Source organism: Pecten maximus, chromosome 4 (genome assembly GCF_902652985.1).
Source record: "Pecten maximus chromosome 4, xPecMax1.1, whole genome shotgun sequence".
Classification (NCBI taxonomy): domain Eukaryota; kingdom Metazoa; phylum Mollusca; class Bivalvia; order Pectinida; family Pectinidae; genus Pecten; species Pecten maximus.
In genome coordinates this window covers 10,581,921-10,605,155 of record NC_047018.1, presented here as the reverse complement: position 1 = coordinate 10,605,155, position 23,235 = coordinate 10,581,921, and the positions used below count along the sequence as shown (strand labels likewise).

At 35.0% G+C, this 23,235-nt stretch overlaps 2 protein-coding genes across 13 annotated transcripts in view; one reads left to right on the top strand and one right to left on the bottom strand.

Moving 5' to 3' along the window:
- Positions 1-3,092, top strand: part of LOC117325208 (dihydropyrimidine dehydrogenase [NADP(+)]-like) — a 61,110-nt gene extending 58,018 nt beyond the window's left edge. For 2 of the 3 annotated variants that reach the window (XM_033881295.1, XM_033881296.1), the window contains exon 23: positions 180-3,092. In XM_033881295.1, coding sequence (XP_033737186.1) covers positions 180-322 — 143 coding nt within the window. In that variant the 3' untranslated portion in view covers positions 323-3,092. The remainder of the gene's footprint in view (positions 1-179) is intronic. The other variant, XR_004532213.1, reaches the window with a different exon arrangement.
- A 1,418-nt stretch (positions 3,093-4,510) lies between these two features.
- LOC117325206 overlaps positions 4,511-23,235 on the bottom strand; it is a 75,276-nt gene continuing 56,551 nt past the window's right edge. For 5 of the 10 annotated variants that reach the window (XM_033881290.1, XM_033881283.1, XM_033881289.1 and 2 more), the window contains 11 exons: positions 20,985-21,626; positions 20,678-20,799; positions 20,399-20,443; positions 18,446-18,608; positions 17,640-17,740; positions 16,690-17,020; positions 14,438-14,452; positions 12,252-12,362; positions 11,279-11,284; positions 9,826-9,931; positions 4,511-7,515 (listed from right to left, as the gene is read on the bottom strand). In XM_033881290.1, the coding sequence (XP_033737181.1) occupies positions 7,358-7,515; positions 9,826-9,931; positions 11,279-11,284; positions 12,252-12,362; positions 14,438-14,452; positions 16,690-17,020; positions 17,640-17,740; positions 18,446-18,608; positions 20,399-20,443; positions 20,678-20,799; positions 20,985-21,626 (1,800 nt within the window). In that variant the 3' untranslated portion in view covers positions 4,511-7,357. The other 5 variants (XM_033881292.1, XM_033881284.1, XM_033881285.1 and 2 more) reach the window with 5 other exon arrangements.

Here is a 23,235-nt window from a genome sequence, read left to right as displayed (position 1 = left end):
TGTTATTTTTTATTAATAATTTGATATGAGGTAAATATTGTTTAACTTTTCTATTGTTTTATTAACAATTTGATATTAAGTAGATATTCACTTTGTTTTATTTTCTTTTGTATTATTAACAATTTGATATGAGATAGATATTCTTTATTTTACTATTTGCTATATCTGTTTATCTACAGGATGTACACTCTGTTTGTCTGTGTGCCCCATCATTGATTGTATCACCATGGTGAAGCGCACTGAACCGTACATACCCAAACGCGGGATCCCTCTCACCACGGGATATAACACCATGCCTGCTGTCGTCATGGCCACTAACTAGGGATTTCAGTCAGTGAGAGACTATACTACAAGGGAGGAGGAGTCCATCTGAGAGTTGTTTACATATTCTGAGTGTCCTTTTGTACCACTACTGGCCAAGTATCCAAGAGTTATGTCCCTTACAGTGAGGTGACGTTGAACTACCATACATATTTACTTATATCTAGAAAAGATTTCATCTTCACCTTTTGTGTGCAGGGACCATATAGGAGAGATTTTTGTGATGTGTAGCCAGGACTCTTTAAGTGTGATTTAATCTCTACTCAGTATTTCATTTTTGTTTTAAATTTCTGAACAATGTTATTGTATATCAATGTAACTTGCTCAAGAGCTACAGTCAGAACTGTGTATAATTCATGGTACATGTATACATGTGTTAAGAGATACTTTTGGTACAGGTATTTCTGTAACATGGTTAATGGTGCTAATTACTTTTTTAAAGTAAATCAAAAAGTGTTTAAACAGTAATTGTAATATACAATATAATTACAGTTGAAGTGATGTGTGTTTTTTGAAATGTAAAATGATGACGCAGCTTGTTTTTGTATGCCTATCAAACTTTGGCAGTAGTATCTAGTATGAATTGTCTGTCAGTCCACCTTTGTTTGAAACTTAACTGGCATTACAGTATTATGAAGATATGCAGTTGTGTATTCCTGAGTGGCATATTTCTTCTGACTTTTATTCATTATTTGGATATAAAGTAATGAATTCACACTATGTCATTATCCAGTAAGTTTAAGAGAACACACAAACTAGGGATTTGTTATTTTGAGAAACTAATGTCCTGGATTTTGTTTTCTACATTAATAGAAATTCTGATGCCAATTCTTAGTTGATATAGTAAATTTTATACTGAGGTACTGAACAGTTTATGTCATTGTTAGGTAGACTGACTATTATAAGGTTTATTTCATTGTTAGGTAGACTGACTATTACATGGTTTATGTCATTGTTAGGTAGACTGACTGATATAAGGTTTATTTCATTGTTAGGTAGACTGACTATTATAAGGTTTATTTCAGTGTTAGGTAGACTGACTATTATAAGGTTTATTTCAGTGTTAGGTAGACTGACTATTATAAGGTTTATTTCATTGTTAGGTAGACTGACTATTATAAGGTTTATTTCATTGTTAGGTAGACTGACTATTATAAGGTTTATTTCATTGTTAGGTAGACTGACTATTATAAGGTTTATTTCAGTGTTAGGTAGACTGACTATTATAAGGTTTATTTTGTTGTTAGGTAGACTGACTATTATAAGGTTTATTTCATTGTTAGGTAGACTGACTATTATAAGGTTTATTTCATTGTTAGGTAGACTGACTATTATAAGGTTTATTTCATTGTTAGGTAGACTGACTATTATAAGGTTTATTTCATTGTTAGGTAGACTGACTATTATAAGGTTTATTTCATTGTTAGGTAGACTGACTATTATAAGGTTTATTTCATTGTTAGGTAGACTGACTATTATAAGGTTTATTTCATTGTTAGGTAGACTGACTATTATAAGGTTTATTTCATTGTTAGGTAGACTGACTATTACAAGGTTTATTTCATTGTTAGGTAGACTGACTATTATAAGGTTTATGTCATTGTTAGGTAGACTGACTATTATAAGGTTTATTTCATTGTTAGGTAGACTGACTGATATAAGGTTTATTTCATTGTTAGGTAGATTGACTATTATAAGGTTTATTTCATTGTTAGGTAGACTGACTATTATAAGGTTTATTTCATTGTTAGGTAGACTGACTATTATAAGGTTTATTTCATTGTTAGGTAGACTGACTATTATAAGGTTTATTTCATTGTTAGGTAGACTGACTATTATAAGGTTTATTTCATTGTTAGGTAGACTGACTATTATAAGGTTTATTTCATTGTTAGGTAGACTGACTATTATAAGGTTTATTTTGTTGTTAGGTAGACTGACTATTATAAGGTTTATTTTGTTGTTAGGTAGACTGACTATTACAAGGTTTATTTCATTGTTAGGTAGACTGACTATTATAAGGTTTATTTTGTTGTTAGGTAGACTGACTATTATAAGGTTTATTTCATTGTTAGGTAGACTGACTATTACAAGGTTTATTTTGTTGTTAGGTAGACTGACTATTACAAGGTTTATTTTGTTGTTAGGTAGACTGACTATTATAAGGTTTATTTTGTTGTTAGGTAGACTGACTATTACAAGGTTTATTTTATTGTTAGGTAGACTGACTATTATAAGGTTTATTTTGTTGTTAGGTAGACTGACTATTATAAGGTTTATTTTGTTAAGTAGAGTTTATTTTTCATTTAATACCAGGTATTTCAGCCTTACGTAGGGATCGCTCCTACATTTCACATGGCTGTATTCACGGTCGAGGTAGGATTTAAATATTCTACTTTGATATTCAGTTGATGCCAGTTACTTATGTTAAGTTAGGAACGTATCCTATATAGCCGTATTTCATGTTTGAGTTAAGGAATTATGCTATCTTTCACTTTATACAAGTAATTATGTCGTGTTTAAGATTATTCAACTAATAGTACCAGTATTTTGTGTTGAGTTATCTGCCCTTGTGTCTTTATCAAGCGATATTATCATGCAAAAGAAACTGTCATTAGTGTATGCTATTGATAATTAACCAGATCCAAACCATCTGACAATCTCGTCTATATGATATGTGTCTTATTCAGAAAGTATGTAAATTACATTTTGTTAAAGATGAACAAAATTACAAGCATTAATCCATGTAAATAAAATAGCTGCTAGTCAACCCTTAAGTTGTCTTGTTTTTTGTTATACTGAGGTATTTTTATCTTCATCATGCAGACATCTGGAGATGTCTTTTGCAGGCTAATGCTGGAGCAGGCAATCTGTGGATTTCTTTTATGTAGGTGTAGAAAAATGCAGGTTAATCAATGTTGTGTGTTTCCTGGTTTAAACACAAATGCCAGATAAAATATAAAACATCAGATAAATGTATACGTATATTTATTAATTTAATCGTTGCATTACCTGCAATTCTACCACGTTCGCTATGTAATGCAGTTTTGATTGGTTTAAAACCGTGTATGATTTGCCAGTAATCCACTCTCGTGTCAATAATACACACTCGTGAGTCACGGCTTTTACAATCTTTCCCCTCCAAAATCGTGCATTTGTAAACAAACATGGCAGCGCCAAAACGTTTGAACGTTGGAGACCATTATTTTACAATGGAGAAATTTGCCAGATTGTTAATTTCTATCAACCCAGAGCAGACTTTGCTAAACAATATGCTGTAAGGTCAATTTCCACAGGCAACCTTTGGAGAGCATTTCTACATGAATTGCTGGCTGACATCCCCAAAAGTTCTCGTAACGTTGCTGTTGACTGGCTTGGGATTGATGTCAGCTTTTGAATATTCATTAGCACACGTGCCTTATCGTTTCTTGTGAATTGTAACAGCCATGTAGGGACACATTTCCCGGGGTTTCTTTGCCGTTTTTCTATTAGGAAGAGGTAACAGTTAGATCTCAGAACTAAACAGTACATGGTAGAATAGAAATAATTAACTTTGACTTGTGTGTAGTTGCAGGATATACAACTCGGACTCGGATATTTAGCAATTTTTATTAATAACTCAGGCCTGCGGCCTTTGTTATTAATTTAATTGCAAAATATCCTCGTCCTAGTTGTATATCCTGCAACGATACACAAATCATCGTTAATTATTTCTTAAGTAGTATTCTGCCAATGTGGGTTATGTGAAATTAATTTTACAAAATGCTTTAAAATGCCTTATTTTGCATCCTGTGGGTTATACACGGGTTTTGGTAATGTGCAGGAAATTATTGTAGGTAATTTGGATGATATATCAGATAACTAGTATATAATTATTATGCATATGGGAAAAGAAAAATAAATTGTGAGCGGTACATGTTGTTTCACCCATCTGTGTGACCATCAGGACGTACACTTAATCTCTCGACTGTGTTACTTCATATAAATTAGGTATTCAGTACCCAAATAACCAGAGTGAGATTGAACTTGATTTTGATCGAAAGTCAATGTCACTGTTAATCTTTACAAATTCATTATAGTTGACACACATCATGTGAAATAAATTTGTATTTTATGTTTGTGAAGTTTTATGGAGGAAGACTGTAGACAGCTCATGTCCCACTGTAAATATATATAACAAACACCACAATGACAAATCTAAATCTTTATTAATTGGTAAATAGTTCGATGTAAATATCACAGACCTTTCTAGATGATGTTATATAAATTAAAACATCCAGTATAGCTAGTAGTATTATTAACATAGACTAAACGGATCATATCACAATGAGTATCATGAAAATAAAAAAGGAGTCCAACATCTTAATCCCTAGCAGATTAAGTAACATAATATAATCCCTAGCAGATTAAGTAACATAATATAATCCCTAGCAGATTAAGTAACATAATAAACATGGGGTGGCAATACAATCTGTCATCACAAATGAGTTAACTGCTTAAATGTACACAAGTTGTGAGAATCTGGAGACAAATTTTCTTCCTCTCTAAATCAGTTCACCAGAATGAGGCTACAAAGTACTTTCTGTGACCAGGAAATCACAATGTAATCGGAAAACAAAATCTGGGTGTTGTTTAAGGATGCCAGTAAAAAATATGAAAATTATTGCTATAAATTCTGTTACTCCTAGAACAAAGAAAAATACTAGAATATGTTTTGATAATTCTACATTGTCCACAGCATATAGGCTGTTTCTCACAAAAATGCAAAAAAAATGGCACCAAAATGTATAGAAATATTTCCTGATAGTGACTACTTAGGCCAACATGCAAAATATCATGGTAGGGCATGATACAATTAAACATAGCGTTTTTTTTCTTTTTTTCTAAATCTCAAAGATGAAAATGCAAGCTAGAACTTGTCAAGGCTGGTAAAACTGAAGTATGTAATTTTTGTATTAAACACAACAGTCTATCCTTTATTTTACATCGTATGAAATATACAACAGACTATCCTTGATTTTAATCTACCATAATTACTCTCTGTTGAAGATGAATCTTATTTAAATTATGTTGTAAAATATCATTAAATATGAATTATTTTTTATGATATTCTTTTACGGTTTTATTATATTTTCATTGAATTTAATCCTGTATGAATCAATTCACCATTCGCATCAGAAACACATGCCCCATCAAATTCAACAATTATCCTTTCTAGCTAGCTGTTCTGAAACAAGGCCATGACTGTTCTGAAATAGGGTCATGACTGTTCTGAAACAGGGGAGATAACTGATCTAGAACAGACTGTATTTTTAGTTGTTTTTTTTAATGATTAAGGGAGCTAACTGATCACTAAAAGCAATGGTCTTCTTTTAAAAGGGGAGGTAACTTGCTGATTAAAGGATATTCTTGTATATTTTGATTATAGGAGTTGATGGTGAACTATGATCTACACCTTCCTATCTATGGACATGTAAATATACATGTATATATGTACATAATGATTCCTACCAGAACACACTGCCATACATGATAATTATATACAAATTGATCACAGAATTTACTTTGACACATACATTGTATTCAATATACCCAAATTTTAATGTTTAAAAAATGTTTTAATTGTGAATAAATTAAGCAGTATATGATACATTCCACAGTCATTTGTTACAATCACCTGGATAAAACACATGTTAGAGTAAACAACATCTACATATTATGGTATTTCATTATCATTTACAAATTAGCATAATTAAGTATAATGATTTCATCTTAATAATCTGAATTAGTCGTCCCTTTGTTCAAATTATCCGAAATCATATGTAATATAATTGTTACTCTGTTATTACATTTTATATTTACTAATAAAAAAAAAATGTTTCAAAATAATTTGGCTTTTTATTTTGTAGTGATGTTTTCTTTCAGAGGTTTGTGAGCTTAAAAAAATCACACGAAATGAAAGAAAGCCATCACAGCTTTGTGATAACCCGCCCATCACAGCCTTGTGATAACCCGCCCATCACAGCCTTGTGATAACCCGCCCATCACAGCCTTGTGATAACCCGCCCATCACAGCCTTGTGATAACCCGCCCATCACAGCCTTGTGATAACCCAACATCACAGCCTTGTAATCCTGTAAATACCTCAGGAATAATTATCAAAACTTACAGTTATAAGAATACTAAGTGATGGTAATGTGTATGACATTTCCAGCAGTATGATAAGAATCAACATAGATGAAATGAAATGTATATTTCAGATACAATATTGTGTCACCAATTGGTGTATTATCCTGTTCTCACAGAAACTGAGTTGTCTTCACTGAAACTGACAGTTGTAAGGATGGCACACATGATTTGGACAAAGTATATTGGGTTAAGGAGACAAATTACTAGCACTTTGAAAAATATAGGGTATGGAGGTGACTTACATGAATGTAACTGTAATTGAGACATTGGTTTTTCAGTATTACCATCAAGGTGCAAGGTCACCATAAGTTCTTGGGGACATTTCTCATTTCAACATATTTTATTGTATAACATTTATACAAATGGGTTAGACAGCAGGCTTGGGGACATCATGCAGGTATGTTTATGTAAGTTTTTTAAAGGAGAAAAAGGAAGCACTATTAATGCATCTATATTTTTCAGCTTACAAAGAATATATATGAAGACAAAAGTATATTAACAGTAGTTCAATATTGACATCATTAAGTCCTCATATATCTACAGTACAGTAAATGATGAATTATTTCTGATATCTGTAGAGTTCCTATTCTGCATATATTTTAGAGTGATTCCTCAATTCTCTTGTTTTCCATCAAAACCATTGAGTTTACTGACAGCTTCACTAAAACTGATGACTAAAAGTATAATTTGCTACATACATTTACAATAAATTAACCATACTTTAAGTACAGTGTGAGGTTGGCCACATTCAGGCCTCGTGATTAGTGGACGGAGGTGTAGAGATATCACAGATCTTCAAAAATGAGTGTCTGTTGCCATGGAGACAAATCTCCAAGGTAACACCAGATTAGTTGACCAGCCCCTTGACCAGGTCGAGGTATTTCTCAATGTCTACCATTCCTTTAGCATTCCTGCATCTACTAGCAGCTTCTTCCAAGTATTGCCTGGGAAGTGGAAGTCTGTATTTCATTGATTCTTCTACCACTTCTGTGATGTGAACTCGACCTGTCGGATAAAAAACAATGGTTATATAAAGACCACTTCTGTGATGTGAACTCGACCTGTCAGATAAAAAACAATAGTTATAATAAAAATCTAGGTATACTGTCTCTCACAACATCCTGATGTATTGATAGTGGGTTGATTCTGATACACAACATCTCTGGTTAATTCTCTTTGGGGTGGATCTCTCAAATAGGTCGTAGAGTCTAGCAAGTCTGCTGTATTGTCGCTATCTTCCGACGTAAACTTGATTAAAGAATGGTGAGAGTTAATTTAGAAACTCTAACAAGGAGGTTAGTTCCTGTTGGGTGTTGGGCCATATGAAGAATACATCATCTATATATCCAGAAGTTTTTCTTACAGGTAGCTAGGAATGTTTGTTATAAATTGTGGATGTGTTCTTTAATGTCTGGGCTGGTTTTGGACTGGAGTATATCTTTGATGGTATTAATCTCGGTTCCTATACTTAATTTACGGGTGGACTAGTAAATTTGTAGGTTAGCAAGGCTTTTGTGAGTTCAATCCCAAAGTTAATGTTGCAGGCCTCTCATTGGAGGTCGCATTTGTTATCCGTTTCCCGTATCTGTGGTTTTACTTGAACTCTCAGGTCTTTTGGGGTTATTGCTGATCTTGATGCATTTAAAGCTCAAGAAATTCAATATGACTCTTGTATCTATCTAGTTGGATATATAATCTTCTATACACTCTGAAGTGACGTGGTACTACATTGGCAGGGATGCCCACTTAAGACCCTCCTACAGTATCTACACCTGATGTTGGCTCCTTCCTTCTGAAGTCTGATGACGGTATTATGATATATATTACAGACTTACCTGATGACGGTATTGTGATATAGAGAGTGGTGTATTGGTGTACAGGTATTTACAGACTTACCTGATGACGGTATTGTGATATATTACAGACTTACCTGATGACGGTATTGTGATATATTACAGACTTACCTGATGACGGTATTATGATATAGAGAGTGGTGTATTGGTGTACAGGTATTTACAGACTTACCTGATGACAGTATTGTGATATATTACAGACTTACCTGATGACGGTATTGTGATATATTACAGACTTACCTGATGACGGTAATGTAATATATTACAGACTTACCTGATGACGGTATTGTGATATAGAGAGCGGTGTACATGGCAGTTATTTACAGACTTACCTGATGACAGTATTGTGATATAGAGAGTGGTGTACGGGTACTTAGACTTACCTGATGACGGTATTGTGATATATTACAGACTTACCTGATGACGGTATTGTGATATATTACAGACTTACCTGATGACAGTATTGTGATATAGAGAGTGGTGTACGGGTGTACAGGTATTTACAGACTTACCTGATGACGGTATTGTGATATATATTACAGACTTACCTGATGACGGTATTATGATATAGAGAGTGGTGTATTGGTGTACAGGTATTTACAGACTTACCTGATGACGGTATTGTGATATATTACAGACTTACCTGATGACGGTATTGTGATATAGAGAGTGGTGTACAGGTATTTACAGACTTACCTGATGACGGTATTGTGATATATTACAGACTTACCTGATGACGGTATTGTGATATATTACAGACTTACCTGATGACGGTATTGTGATATATTACAGACTTACCTGATGACGGTATTGTGATATAGTGAGTGGTGTATTGGTGTACAGGTATTTACAGACTTACCTGATGACGGTATTGTGATATATTACAGACTTACCTGATGACGGTATTGTGATATAGAGAGTGGTGTATTGGTGTACAGGTACTTACAGACTTACCTGATGACAGTATTGTGATATATTACAGACTTACCTGATGACGGTATTATGATATAGAGAGTGGTGTATTGGTGTACAGGTACTTACAGACTTACCTGATGACAGTATTGTGATATATTACAGACTTACCTGATGACAGTATTGTGATATAGAGAGTGGTGTACGGGTACTTACAGACTTACCTGATGACGGTATTGTAATATATTACAGACTTACCTGATGATGGTATTGTGATATATTACAGACTTACCTGATGACGGTATTGTAATATATTACAGACTTACCTGATGACGGTATTGTGATATATTACAGACTTACCTGATGACAGTATTGTGATATAGAGAGTGGTGTATTGGTGTACAGGTATTTACAGACTTACCTGATGACGGTATTGTGATATAGAGAGTGGTGTATTGGTGTACAGGTACTTACAGACTTACCTGATGACGGTATTGTGATATATTGCAGACTTACCTGATGACAGTATTGTGATATATTACAGACTTACCTGATGACCGGTAGCTCCTCTCATCAATCCCATACAGACTCTTCCCTAAACTGGTAATGGTCGATAAAAGTGTTTGTCGTTCCTCTTGTTTATTGCGTATCAGTTCCTGTAAAATAGACCAAAATAAAAGCATGTCATTTAACTTACTAGATTCTGTATTTTGTTACATAATCTTGAAAATTCCTTTTTCAAATTAATATCCAAGAGATGTAAGATTTTTCATTTGATGTCCGTCAGTTTTGGCAGGGATGACAGCTAAGAATGTGTATCACTATTACATAAGTTCCTAGATTACAGAAATACTACCATGATGGCATTACTATTGACATACAATACAAGTCATATAGTATAAGAATTTTGATGACTTCTGATAAATAAGTTAAGGAAAAGTCAACATCCAAATCATTGATATGAATAATGAATTCATAATTACAATGGTTTTACATTAATAATTTTTTAAGAAAAACTTTATGTTAAGAGTTGGATATAAAATAAAAATTTTTAGAGAAAAATTCTTGATAAAGACAAGACACTGTGGGAGAGCTTGAGGACAATAACTGTCTGGATGTCTATACAAATCATACAAAGAACATGTGTACTTCTTTGGTTTCTAAATCATTTAATGAATGATTCAATCAATGACAAGCTCGTGCATTCATACCTTGACAATCTTTTACATATGTTTTGCGTAGCTTTATAACTCACTCTACTTCCAGGTTACAGTGTAATGCAATATATTTCAAATCATATACCCATGTGTACCATAGAACTTCTGTGTAAATGTTCAAACATCTCAACTCCTAAAATCAGTATATGATATTTCATGTACTCTTAAAATATATAAAGATGTTAATTGAGCTCAAAGGAAACAAGTTAACAATACACTGGTTATCTACATTATGTGAATACAATTTTAATCATTAGTATATTGAACTTTTTAGTTTTGGAAATAAGAAAATATTAATGAGATTGTAATATTATCTGATTTTTTCATTCTAAAATCCTCTTTTAGTTTTTAGAAAAGAAAAAAAAATCATATGAAGATGATCTGTCTTTAAAATAAAAAGGGCAAAATAAATTATGAGACTTGATATGCTCAATCCATAAGGTTCTTCTTTGGGAAAGTGTTTTTGAACATCAAATACATGATACATGTAGTTTTAAAATGTACACACTTTCAATAGATGTTTTATAAGTAATGCCTGAAGTGGAGGTCTGAGTTGCCACCTGGTAAACTATTAACTTCATCACGTTTTCTTTAAACAAGAATAACCGTCGAGGTCACCGCCACTCTTCTGATGATCTTTATCTTTCAAAATAATTTAATTGCAAGCAATAGTGTTCAGTAAAGTAAAAATGGTAGAAACCTGTTATCCCAAAAGATGTTTTTATGAAGAAGTCTATAGAAGGGTATCAGACGCACATATATACATTGTACTAAATATATACTTACAAGCTTCTTAAACCGATAATTATGAAATGAAATAGCAACAAATTCAATTCAGTGAGTCTTCAATTTTATACACACACCACAAAATCACAAAGTTAAGGAGGCAATCAGGCAGGGTTAAAACACCACAGAGAAATATTCATAGAAGGGAGGCAACTCTTTTTACCTAATTTTCAGTAGAGTTCAAATTACATTTAGATGTCTGTTTCAATTAATACAAATGTAAGTTAATCATATATCACATCTTTAAGCTAAAACCTAACATCTGATTACATTCTATTTTTATTGTGAAACCAGAATATTCATCTAGGTTCAGGCCTTCTGTACATCGACATTGCTGATATCCCACATATATATCTGCCAAACAGAAGCGATGCCATCCCTATAACCTTTGACCTACACTGTAATGACCTTGACAATTTGTTGGGTGATTTCTCACTTAATTCTGACTTGCATTGGTTCATAGTGCCATAATGAAATGTTTAAGATATGCAAAAATTCTTTCTTTTCTTTCATCAGTTGACTTCTTTTATGATTTCTACCAAGTTATAAATGAAACTTTTACCATTTACATTTGACCCTATGATCTTGAGAATGTAGGTTTGATGCAAAAACAAATTATTTTACATCTACATTTTTCTTATTTCTAAAGAAAATCCTTGGATGGACACCCATTGTGATAAATGTGTGACACTCAAACATTAGCAGGCACACACAGACACACATACAAAAAACAACAACAACAAACAAACAAACAAAAAAAAACCCAAAAAACAGCAGGTATTTTAGTGTTTATGTAGAACATTTATTCTCATATGAACAACTGAACCCAATATTAATTAGACCAATCTGAATTTAATGTGTTCATATAAGTGAGAAAAAAAACTGAAGCTGTTTAGGTAGAAAAACAAAATAGTATCAGTTATCACAAAACCACAACAGTTTGGTCATCTTTCCAATCCCATGAGAGCATTACCTCATTTCGATCTTGCAATGCTTTAATTTCATTTTCCATCTTGCTAATCTCATCCTGCAACTGTCTGGGTGACTGTGCTGGGGGATATTTGTCTATAGGTGGGTATCTCACCTGTGGTATCAGACAAGGAGGCTTCGTTACAACACCCAATCACTGTACAGCACAGTCTACATCACTACTTATATACACTATACAGTATCCTACTAATTATATACACTATACAGTATGTTGTAGGATCAACTTTTAATTTATTCATATCTTCCCATCAATTTTCCTATAAGTATAAAATAATATAATTATGACTGTAACAGCTAAAGTAACAATTATATTTATTCATTTTCATTTAAGATTCTGCTATTTTAAAATTTCAGTTCAGTGTAGGGATGGGTATTTGACCTTGGTAATGGTCCTGTGTAGGGATGGGTATTTGACCTTGGTAATGGTCCTGTGTAGGGATGGGTATTTGACCTTGGTAATGGTCCTGTGTAGGGATGGGTATTTGACCTTGGTAATGGTCCTGTGTAGGGATGGGTATTTGACCTTGGTAATGGTCCTGTGTAGGGATGGGTATTTGACCTTGGTAATGGTCCTGTGTAGGGATGGGTATTTGACCTTGTTAATGGTCCTGTGTAGGGATGGGTATTTGACCTTGGTAATGGTCCTGTGTAGGGATGGGTATTTGACCTTGGTAATGGTCCTGTGTAGGGATGGGTATTTGACCTTGTTAATGGTCCTGTGTAGGGATGGGTATTTGACCTTGTTAATGGTCCTGTGTAGGGATGGGTATTTGACCTTGGTAATGGTCCTGTAGTAGGGATGGGTATTTGACCTTGTTAATGGTCCTGTGTAGGGATGGGTATTTGACCTTGGTAATGGTCCTGTGTAGGGATGGGTATTTGACCTTGGTAATGGTCCTGTGTAGGGATGGGTATTTGACCTTGTTAATGGTCCTGTGTAGGGATGGGTATTTGACCTTGGTAATGGTCCTGTGTAGGGATGGGTATTTGACCTTGGTAATGGTCCTGTGTAGGGATGGGTATTTGACCTTGGTAATGGTCCTGTGTAGGGATGGGTATTTGACCTTGTTAATGGTCCTGTGTAGGGATGGGTATTTGACCTTGTTAATGGTCCTGTGTAGGGATGGGTATTTGACCTTGTTAATGGTCCTGTGTAGGGATGGGTATTTGACCTTGGTAATGGTCCTGTGTAGGGATGGGTATTTGACCTTGGTAATGGTCCTGTGTAGGGATGGGTATTTGACCTTGGTAATGGTCCTGTGTAGGGATGGGTATTTGACCTTGGTAATGGTCCTGTGTAGGGATGGGTATTTGACCTTGGTAATGGTCCTGTGTAGGGATGGTTATTTGACCTTGGTAATGGTCCTGTGTAGGGATGGGTATTTGACCTTGGTAATGGTCCTGTGTAGGGATGGGTATTTGACCTTGGTAATGGTCCTGTAATGGGGTTTACACACAGTTGTAATGCCTGTACTACCTCTGACTCTATTATGATAACAGGTACTTTATATACATAGTAAGGAGAAAATGGGGTCTAACTTTACTGGAATTCTATATCATCTGTCACCAGTATTATTTTTGTAATCCCATAAAAATTGCTGGGACAAATAACTATATCAATAAGTCTGCTGATATCTGTCTTGAAATGACAGGTGATATATTCTAACGATGTGTATTTACACCAAACATACCAAATAGACTACACCTTATGATAATAAACATATTCAATAACTTTGATTCTAGGATTGTACAGAGAACTGATTTATGGGATATAAAGTTTTGTGACTTGGTGAAGATCTTATAAAGCTATGGCCCCAGACATTAAAGAAAGGGACAATGACTTGTTTTTCCAATGAGTGTTCAAGGGAGACTATCATTGTGCACTACTCCCAGTCTTAAAAGATATTGTTATGTCTAGACTATTAAATAAACAGAGAGAAAAAATCATCTTAAAAAACATTTTACTGTCATGGATACAGAAAAGTATAAAGATAAAAGAAAATAAAATTAACAGTTATAATACCTAGTATAGTGTTGAGTTTATTAAAACATAAGCATGTTATATAATAATTCCTCATTCAGGTTTAGTTTAAATTGTAGATCATGCAATATCAAGATTATAGAGTAAGAAGCTATGTTAATATTATAGAGACTAGTTTATTTGCCCACCTTAGTTCTTTTTTCCTTTTGAAATGAAAAAAATGCCATGTTTTTGTGTCAGTAAATATTCCATAAAACATTGATGAAAAGTAGATATCAAATCTAGAATCAATTTAACATATGCAATTAGCTTAAACAAATGCTAAATGAAATTATATAAAACAGTTAAGATTGTTTGAAAACATTAAGTTTATATGTAAAAAAAAATAATATAAAGCAACAGTTCATTAAACAAGTATATATGCCAATTTGTAACAAAAAAATTCAATCAAGATTCTACATTATATTCTAGTTGAACCAGAAATACCCCAGCTACTGTAGACTGAAGTGGTGTTATCATAGTCATAGATTACACAGATAACCTAGGTAGTATAAAGTTAGTTGAACTGCTGGTGTGAAAATCTGGATTGGATTTATCATGTTTTTAATGATAAAGAAAACACTTTTTTCATCTTTCTGTATACTTAATGATTTACATATATATCTACATCCCCTTAACATGCTAGTTGATAGTGACCCCTTCAGTTATAAATTAGTCATTGGTTGGAGTGCCATCAGGGTAGCCTGTCTAGCGAGTAACTATAACACACAGCGGGCATCAGACAGGGAAAAGCACTACGTAAATCAGTAGTTGGCCTTGCTATTTTTCACAACAATGGGTGTAAATTATTGTATTTGTTTCAAATGAGCAAAATTCAGATGGAAATGTAATTACCTCCCCTTGATTAAAACTAATAGGTACATCAATGTAGTTATGATTTATACCCTACACAAAGTTTAAAAAGATATTATTTAGTACCTTACAAAACTCACTTGACACAATATTGAGGACAGATCATGAAGCTAGACAAATAACCAGCTATGTTGCTAGACAACCAGTTATGTTGCTAGACAACCAGTTATGTTGCTTTTTTCAATCAAATATGTTACTAGACAACTGTTGGGTAACCAAGTATCCTGGTCCTATTTAGGGCATCCTTCTGGGATTCCCTATCTTCCAATGACAATGTATTGGTGATGACACATATAACAATAAAACAAGAGGCTCATTGGCCTTAAAGGTCACTTGAGTTTTTATATATTTTAGCATATTTGACCCCTGGGACCTTTATTGAAGGTGAAGGTCATTCATTTGAACACTCATTATAGCCCTTTACTCATGAATGCTACAAACCCAATATCAAGTCTCTAGGACTCTTGGTTATCAAAAGGAAGTTGTTTAAAGATTTTAGAATATTTGACCCCTGTTACCAAGCTTGAATGAAGGTCATGGTCATCTGTTTGATCAAACTTTGTAGCCCTTCACATAATATCAGGCCTCTAGGCCTTTTGGTTATCAAGAAGAAGCTGTATAAAGATTTTTGCATATTTAACCGCTGTGACCTTGAATGAAGGTCATCCATTTGAACAAACATGGTAGCCCTTCATCCAAACATAATAAAGACCTAATATTGGGTCTGTGGGCCTCTTGGTTATCAAGAAGAAGTCGTTTAAAGACTTTAGCATATTTGACCACTGTGACTTTGAATGAAAGTCAAGGTCATCCATTTGTACAAACTTGTTAGCCCTTCATCCCAGCATGCTACATACCTAAAATTAGATCTCTAGGATTTTTGGTTATCAAGACAAAGTCATTTAAAGATTTTAGCATATTTGACCCCTGTGACTTTGAATGAAATTCAATGTCATCCATTTGTACCAACTTGGTAGCCCTTCATCCAAGCATGCTACAAACCTAATATTGGATCTATGGGCCTTTTGGTTATCAAGAAGAAATTGTTTAAAGATTTAAGCATATTTGGCCCTTGTGACCTTGAATGAATGTCAAGGTCATCCATTTGAACACATTTTGTAGCCCTTCATCCAAGCATGCTACAGACCCAATATCAGGTCTCTGGGCCTGTTGGGAATTGAGAAGAAGTTGTTTACAATGGAAGATGGTGGACAAAATTTGATCGCAATGGGTCAACTGAGACTTCGTCTAAGGTGACCTAACAATTGTGGACCTATTTCTATTCATACATAATTTACTGTTCTACATTGTGATCTGATTCATACTGACTGATGTTGAATGTTTACACCTGTAGTCAATAACTGGACTCTAGTTGCAGTATTTCCTGGTATGAGTATATTAGTGAATGGGTCTGTTTGAGGATCAGGCAAGAGGAGGAAAGAAGAAATAGAATATAGATTTTGTCAGGGAAGGATGAACTGTGCTGAATATGCACTACAATATGTGGGTGAGAGGTTGAATATCTTACATCATCAGCCCGATACGACATCTGTTGAGCACGACTTGGGGAATGTTCCCGTCTGTAGGATGTGTTGCCATTGTATCCTTGATTATATGCGTCTCCGTTGGTGAAAGAAGGTTGGTAGCCATCGCGTTGCCAGTGTTCCTCATGTGGGTGGTTAGATTGCTGCCGGTAACCATCATACGGCGGGTTGTCCCGGCGAGGAGATCTTGTTGGCCATGTATCGTACATCTCCAATGTAGGCTTGGCATACTCTAATGGCTGCTTGCTGCGTGGGAGTTCTAGACCAGTGGCATCGGGTTGAAGCATCTCCAATACACGTAGGAATGCCTCCCAGCTGTGAAATAAATAAATAAATAAATAAATAAATGACAATAGTAATGACATATATCTCTTACTCCCCTCAACTGTGTGAAGTTTTACCATTATAAAGAAAGGAAGCTACAAGATCGAGCTTGACAAGGATTTCCTAGAAATAGTAATGTGACCTTGACCAATAGTTCTAAAACTTAAGAAACTTCTAAGATAGTATGGTCCTATATAAGTATGTGGGGTTTTATAAAATCCCTAAAGGAATGAAGCTGCTACATTTCTGATAAAGATATTCTGAAAATAGTAATGTGACCATAACCTTGACCCTACAAACTTGTGAATTATGAGATATTATCGGCCTTAATTATATAAGTCCATGGGGTTTGATAAAAATCCCTAAAGCAATGATGTTACAGCACTGACAAAGATTTTCTAATAAACCTGAGATTTTCAACTTGCTCGTGACAGTATGGTTGTTTCTGTTGGAAGTGGGAAGTGGGAAAATCTTGTCAGGAAAAAAGCTGCTAAATTTGGACATTACGTACACGACCTTTCATCTTCTCCAACCTTCAGAAGTGAGTGGTACTTAGTAGTTATCACCCATACCTCATTATCAAGGTTCTATCAGAATAAAAAGTACTCACTCGTGTAGTCCGTCTGGTGGGGGGCGTCTCTTCATGTAAAGAAGGTCCTTAAACACATTACTTGGCAGCTTTACACCATTTTTGTACATCACATCAAAGATCTGTCAAAGAAACACGTTACCATGATATGAATAGCTCTACAATATCATACAATGAATTCCACTTTATCACACAATGGATTCCACTTTATCATACAATGGTTTCCACTTTATCATACAATGGATTCCACTTTATCACACAATGAATTCCACTTTATCATACAATGGATTCCACTTTATCACACAATGGATTCCACTTTATCACACAATGGATTCCACTTTATCACACAATGGATTCCACTTTATCATACAATAGATTCCACTTTATCATACAATGGATTACACTTTATCATACAATAGATTCCACTTTATCATACAATGGATTCCACTTTATCATACAATAGATTCCACTTTATCATACAATAGATTCCACTTTATCACACAATGAATTCCACTTTATCACACAATGGATTCCACTTTATCACACAATGAATTCCACTTTATCATACAATAGATTCCACTTTATCATACAATGGATTCCACTTTATCACACAATGGATTCCACTTTATCACACAATGGATTCCACTTTATCACACAATGGATTCCACTTAATGTTACATTTCATATTTTCAAAAACCAAAACACCTGTTTTTAGAAGGTTTCAGTTTTATATGTCAACGCAATAATTTACGAAACCGATCATCTTTGTGTAAATGACTTAAATGTTCATTTAACTGTCTAACGCTGCCATCACAATCACCCCATACCTCCAATTCATTCAGTCGTCCTGTATGGGGTTTATCTTTTGATTCAAAATCCCTCCTAATTGCGGACATGTTTATTTTGATGTGTTGGTCTTCCAGTTGTTGTTTAGCGATCTTTAATGTCATCCCAAGTGTCCGATGTATCCGTGGGTTGAGGTCGTCCATCCTGTTCCATGTCAAAATAAAAAATAAAATCTCCAACATCACGTCAAACTTCTAGATTTGAATCTCTGCCTGAATTTTCCACAATTATTTCAATTTCTAAATTTTGAAATCAGTCTCTGTTATATATTAACCAAATAGAAGCCATGCTTAAGTCCCACAGTTATAAAAACCTTTTCACCACAGACAAATGTAAAAGAAAGTTTGCTTGGGGCAAATAAGTCCACTGCACACTTAAGTAATACAAAAGGGGTGCTTAATAAAACAATGGACAGGAACATGTGAAGCCTGGGTAGATCAAATAACTTTTAAAATCCTATTCTACATATCTTATCTTTGGTTAGGAGACTGAAGATAGTATTGTCAGATCACTGACGTAAAGAACTTCTGTTATGTTTCAATTAGTGCCCACATCCTCTGTTTGTGAAAAAGGTGGGGGCATGCTTTAATAGACAAATCAAATATGGTAACATAGAATGTATAAAACGTGTCACGAAATTTTGTGTTACCAGATTTTACTATCAGAACTTCTGTAGTATATCTAGTTTTCAGTACAAGAGATGAAATGTGTGAGCTCATCATCAATACTCCAGGGGTAAGGTTCACTTTCCTTCAGTGGAGAGCATCAAAGTGAACGTAGCCCCTGGAATATTGTGGATGGTGTCAGCCATACCATGTATTGTGGATGGTGTCAGCCATGCCATGTATTGTGGATGGTGTCAGCCATGCCATGTATTGTGGATGGTGTCAGCCATGCCATGTATTGTGGATGGTGTCAGCCATGCCATGTATTATGGATGGTGTCAGCCATGCAATGTATTGTGGATGGTGTCAGTCATACCATGTATTGTGGATGGTGTCAGCCATGCCATGTATTGTGGATGGTGTCAGCCATGCCATGTATTATGGATGGTGTCAGCCATGCCATGTATTGTGGATGGTGTCAGTCATGCCATGTATTGTGGATGGTGTCAGCCATGCCATGTATTGTGGATGGTGTCAGCCATGCCATGTATTGTGGATGGTGTCAGTCATACCATGTATTATGGATGGTGTCAGCCATGCCATGTATTATGGATGGTGTCAGCCATGCCATGTATTGTGGATGGTGTCAGTCATGCCATGTATTGTGGATGGTATCAGCCATGCCATGTATTGTGGATGGTGTCAGCCATGCCATGTATTGTGGATGGTGTCAGCCATGCCATGTATTGTGGATGGTGTCAGCCATGCCATGTATTGTGGATGGTGTCAGCCATGCCATGTATTGTGGATGGTGTCAGCCATGCCATGTATTGTGGATGGTGTCAGCCATGCCATGTATTGTGGATGGTGTCAGTCATGCCATGTATTATGGATGGTGTCAGCCATGCCATGTATTGTGGATGGTGTCAGCCATGCCATGTATTGTGGATGGTGTCAGCCATGCCATGTATTATGGATGGTGTCAGCCATGCCATGTATTGTGGATGGTGTCAGTCATACCATGTATTGTGGATGGTGTCAGCCATGCCATGTATTGTGGATGGTATCAGCCATGCCATGTATTGTGGATGGTGTCAGCCATACAATGTATTGCGGATGGTGTCAGCCATGCCATGTATTGTGGATGGTGTCAGCCATACAATGTATTGCAGATGGTGTCAGCCATACAATGTATTGCGGATGGTGTCAGCCATACCATGTATTGCGGATGGTGTCAGTCATACCATGTATTACAGATGGTGTCAGCCATATCATGTATTGTGGATTGTGTTAGCTACAACATGTATTGCCTGCAGAACGTGTACTTACGGTGAGTTTGGTTGACTCTGGAATCGATGATCAGCATTACTTTGTCTGAAATAGTAGATACAAATGTACTGTCATTTCATCTTTGATAACATGTTACCCTTACCAGCTATATTTCTGAAGTAAATTGCCTAATCTTAATTTACTTAACAGCCATATTATAATCAACATATCACATTCTAAAACTTAATCTGAAACTTGTAAAAACTATTGAAGGATTCTACATTATTGACATTAACACATGAAAATAAAGCACTTATAAAGAAATAGCTGGAAACTTACGGTTCTTTAGGCAAAAATTTCTTAAGATATCTAACAAAATCCCGATAAAATATCCATCCATTCTGATTACGGTCGACAAATTTAGCTGCTGCCAATCGCACAGTATCTGGGTCTAAACGTATCTGCAAATAAAAATAATGGTAAAAGTGAGTAAACAAGGGATATATATTAACTAGTTTTACAAGCTTAGTATGTGATGAGGACAAGAAACCTAACACAATGATTATTTATCAACCATATGTACGCTATCTTCCTCTCCTGTGTCAAACATAAGTACATTCATTTACTGTCTAAATAACACACTAACCGCATTGGCTTCAAGAGCTTTCTTCATAGCTACTAGGGCACAGGTGCCATTTTGTGCCCAGTCAGACGTAATGACATCAGCATGAACTTTGTCGAGGCGTTTCCGTGGTATCCCGTCCAATTCCACGCTGACAATGTGTCCTAGCTTCTCCTCCTCCAGCAGTGACAACTCAATGGGTCTCTGAGGGAGAGCCCCAGGGTTTGAGCTCCACAAGTACTTTAACAGCTTATTGCGCTCTTCGTTGAGCACAGTGCGTGGTGTCTGTTCACTTAACTCATTATGAGGGTATGAGTTTGCATCTTTGGCAGGAGGCTGGCTTTGGTGCACAGGTGCTGGCCCTATATCACTGAGAGCCTTAGGATATTTAGCAGAATCATACATCTGTCCATTAGGCATCTGTCTGTTCTGATCACTAACTGGCCTATCATATTCTGTGTCGTTCATATATTTGTCTGTATACTCCGTTTCCAATTGTAAAGCATTTGGGTTTCCTATCTCGGGTTCAAAAATGGTTGACAGCTGGTTCTTGTTTTTATTGGTTTGAAGAGGGTCTAGCTTCAATCCTCGTGACAAAGATTTTGAATCTGGACGATTTCTTCCAATATAGGTTGGTTTACCATGAAGGTGTGATTGAAAATTGTCCTACAAACAAGAAAAATCCACGTTAATATCTTGTACTAGATCAATGATAATTTAAACCAAATGAAAAGCAAGAAATATTGAAAACACATAAACATGTTGTACAGCGCGGAATCTGCATGTAGGTCATTATGTAATTGATGAAATAATTATGAATAAATTATATGCATATTAGAGAAAGTGGAGGGAACTATATTAATTAAACCTATACATTTACGGTATTAAGGTACTTGGCTGATGTCTTACTCTATATTCATTTCACCTAGTCACACTTATAACTTCCTTTTCAATATTCTTTGTTCTATTGTGTGACATGTATTACTATCTATTGAAATACAAATATCCTAATTTATTATCGCAAATTTGATAATATCACTTATTCTGCCCAGGCTATCATTATTAGTCATACAAACATCTGGTATCTCTAAAACGAGCAATTATTCATACGGTCAAAAAATCTAGTTTAGTAATGTTAGTAAAACCCTTACTGATTTGATTTAGGATAAATTATGTAATTTCATTTTGTGAAAAATTATGTGTGATTTTGTGATAAATCATGTGCCTGATTTTGTGATAAATTACACGCCTGATTTGTGATAAATTACACGCCTGATTTGTGATAAATTACGTGCCTGATTTTGTGATCAATCATGTGCCTGATTTTGTGATATGTTATATGATTTGTGATTATGATTGAGAGGTCACCACAAAGATCCCTCCAGTACACTCTGAGAAAGATGGGTAACAAACTTTAACTACCAAAACAAAGTCATCTTGTTGATTTGGTGAGTCTCAAAATAAAACATAAACACCTAAATTACGGACCAGTGAGGAGATACACTTGAAATTTGGCATTCTACTTCTTCTCGAGATGAACAAATAGCTGGATGCCTGACCGAAGATAAAGTGATTTGATTTCAGCTGACCATGCGGTGATCTTGGGATTACTTTTAGTATATAGCTGTGGTTTATATTCTAAAGATGTACCAACAAATTAATTCTACCACCATTTCTGTCTTAACAGAAAATCGGCAACGTTTTATTTATATAAGCATGCAGTGAATATACAAGAGATTGGCACCCACTATTGAATGATCTATATCGGTCATGTATGGAAGACAGATCTTTTCTCCACTTTTCCTTTCTTTCCTTCTGTCTCTCATCAGCATTTGATAACACAGGGAACCAATATATGAAGTCTAAGAAAGATCTAAGAAATACTTCCTAACAAATATCAAATCAAATTTTAATTTGGCTGCCTATAGGCCATTTTGATTTTCAGATCTGACTCAAAATTGAATGGGCACAACTTCTGCATTTGAAGAATGAGAATATTCTTCCATTACTTCTCAAGAAATAGCAATAACAAACTTCAACTGTCAAAATCAGCTCTTATTTTTTCCTGATCAGACTTAGAATTGAATGGACACAACTATAGAGACCTACATGTGAGATTTTAGAAATATCCTTCCAGTACATGTACTTAATTCTCAAGAGATAGTGATAACAAGGATTGTTTAAAGATGGACAAAGGATCGTGGACATAAAGCGATTGGATGATGAGATAAAGATAAGCCAGTTTCTAACAAAGCTCTCAATTTATCAGGTGATT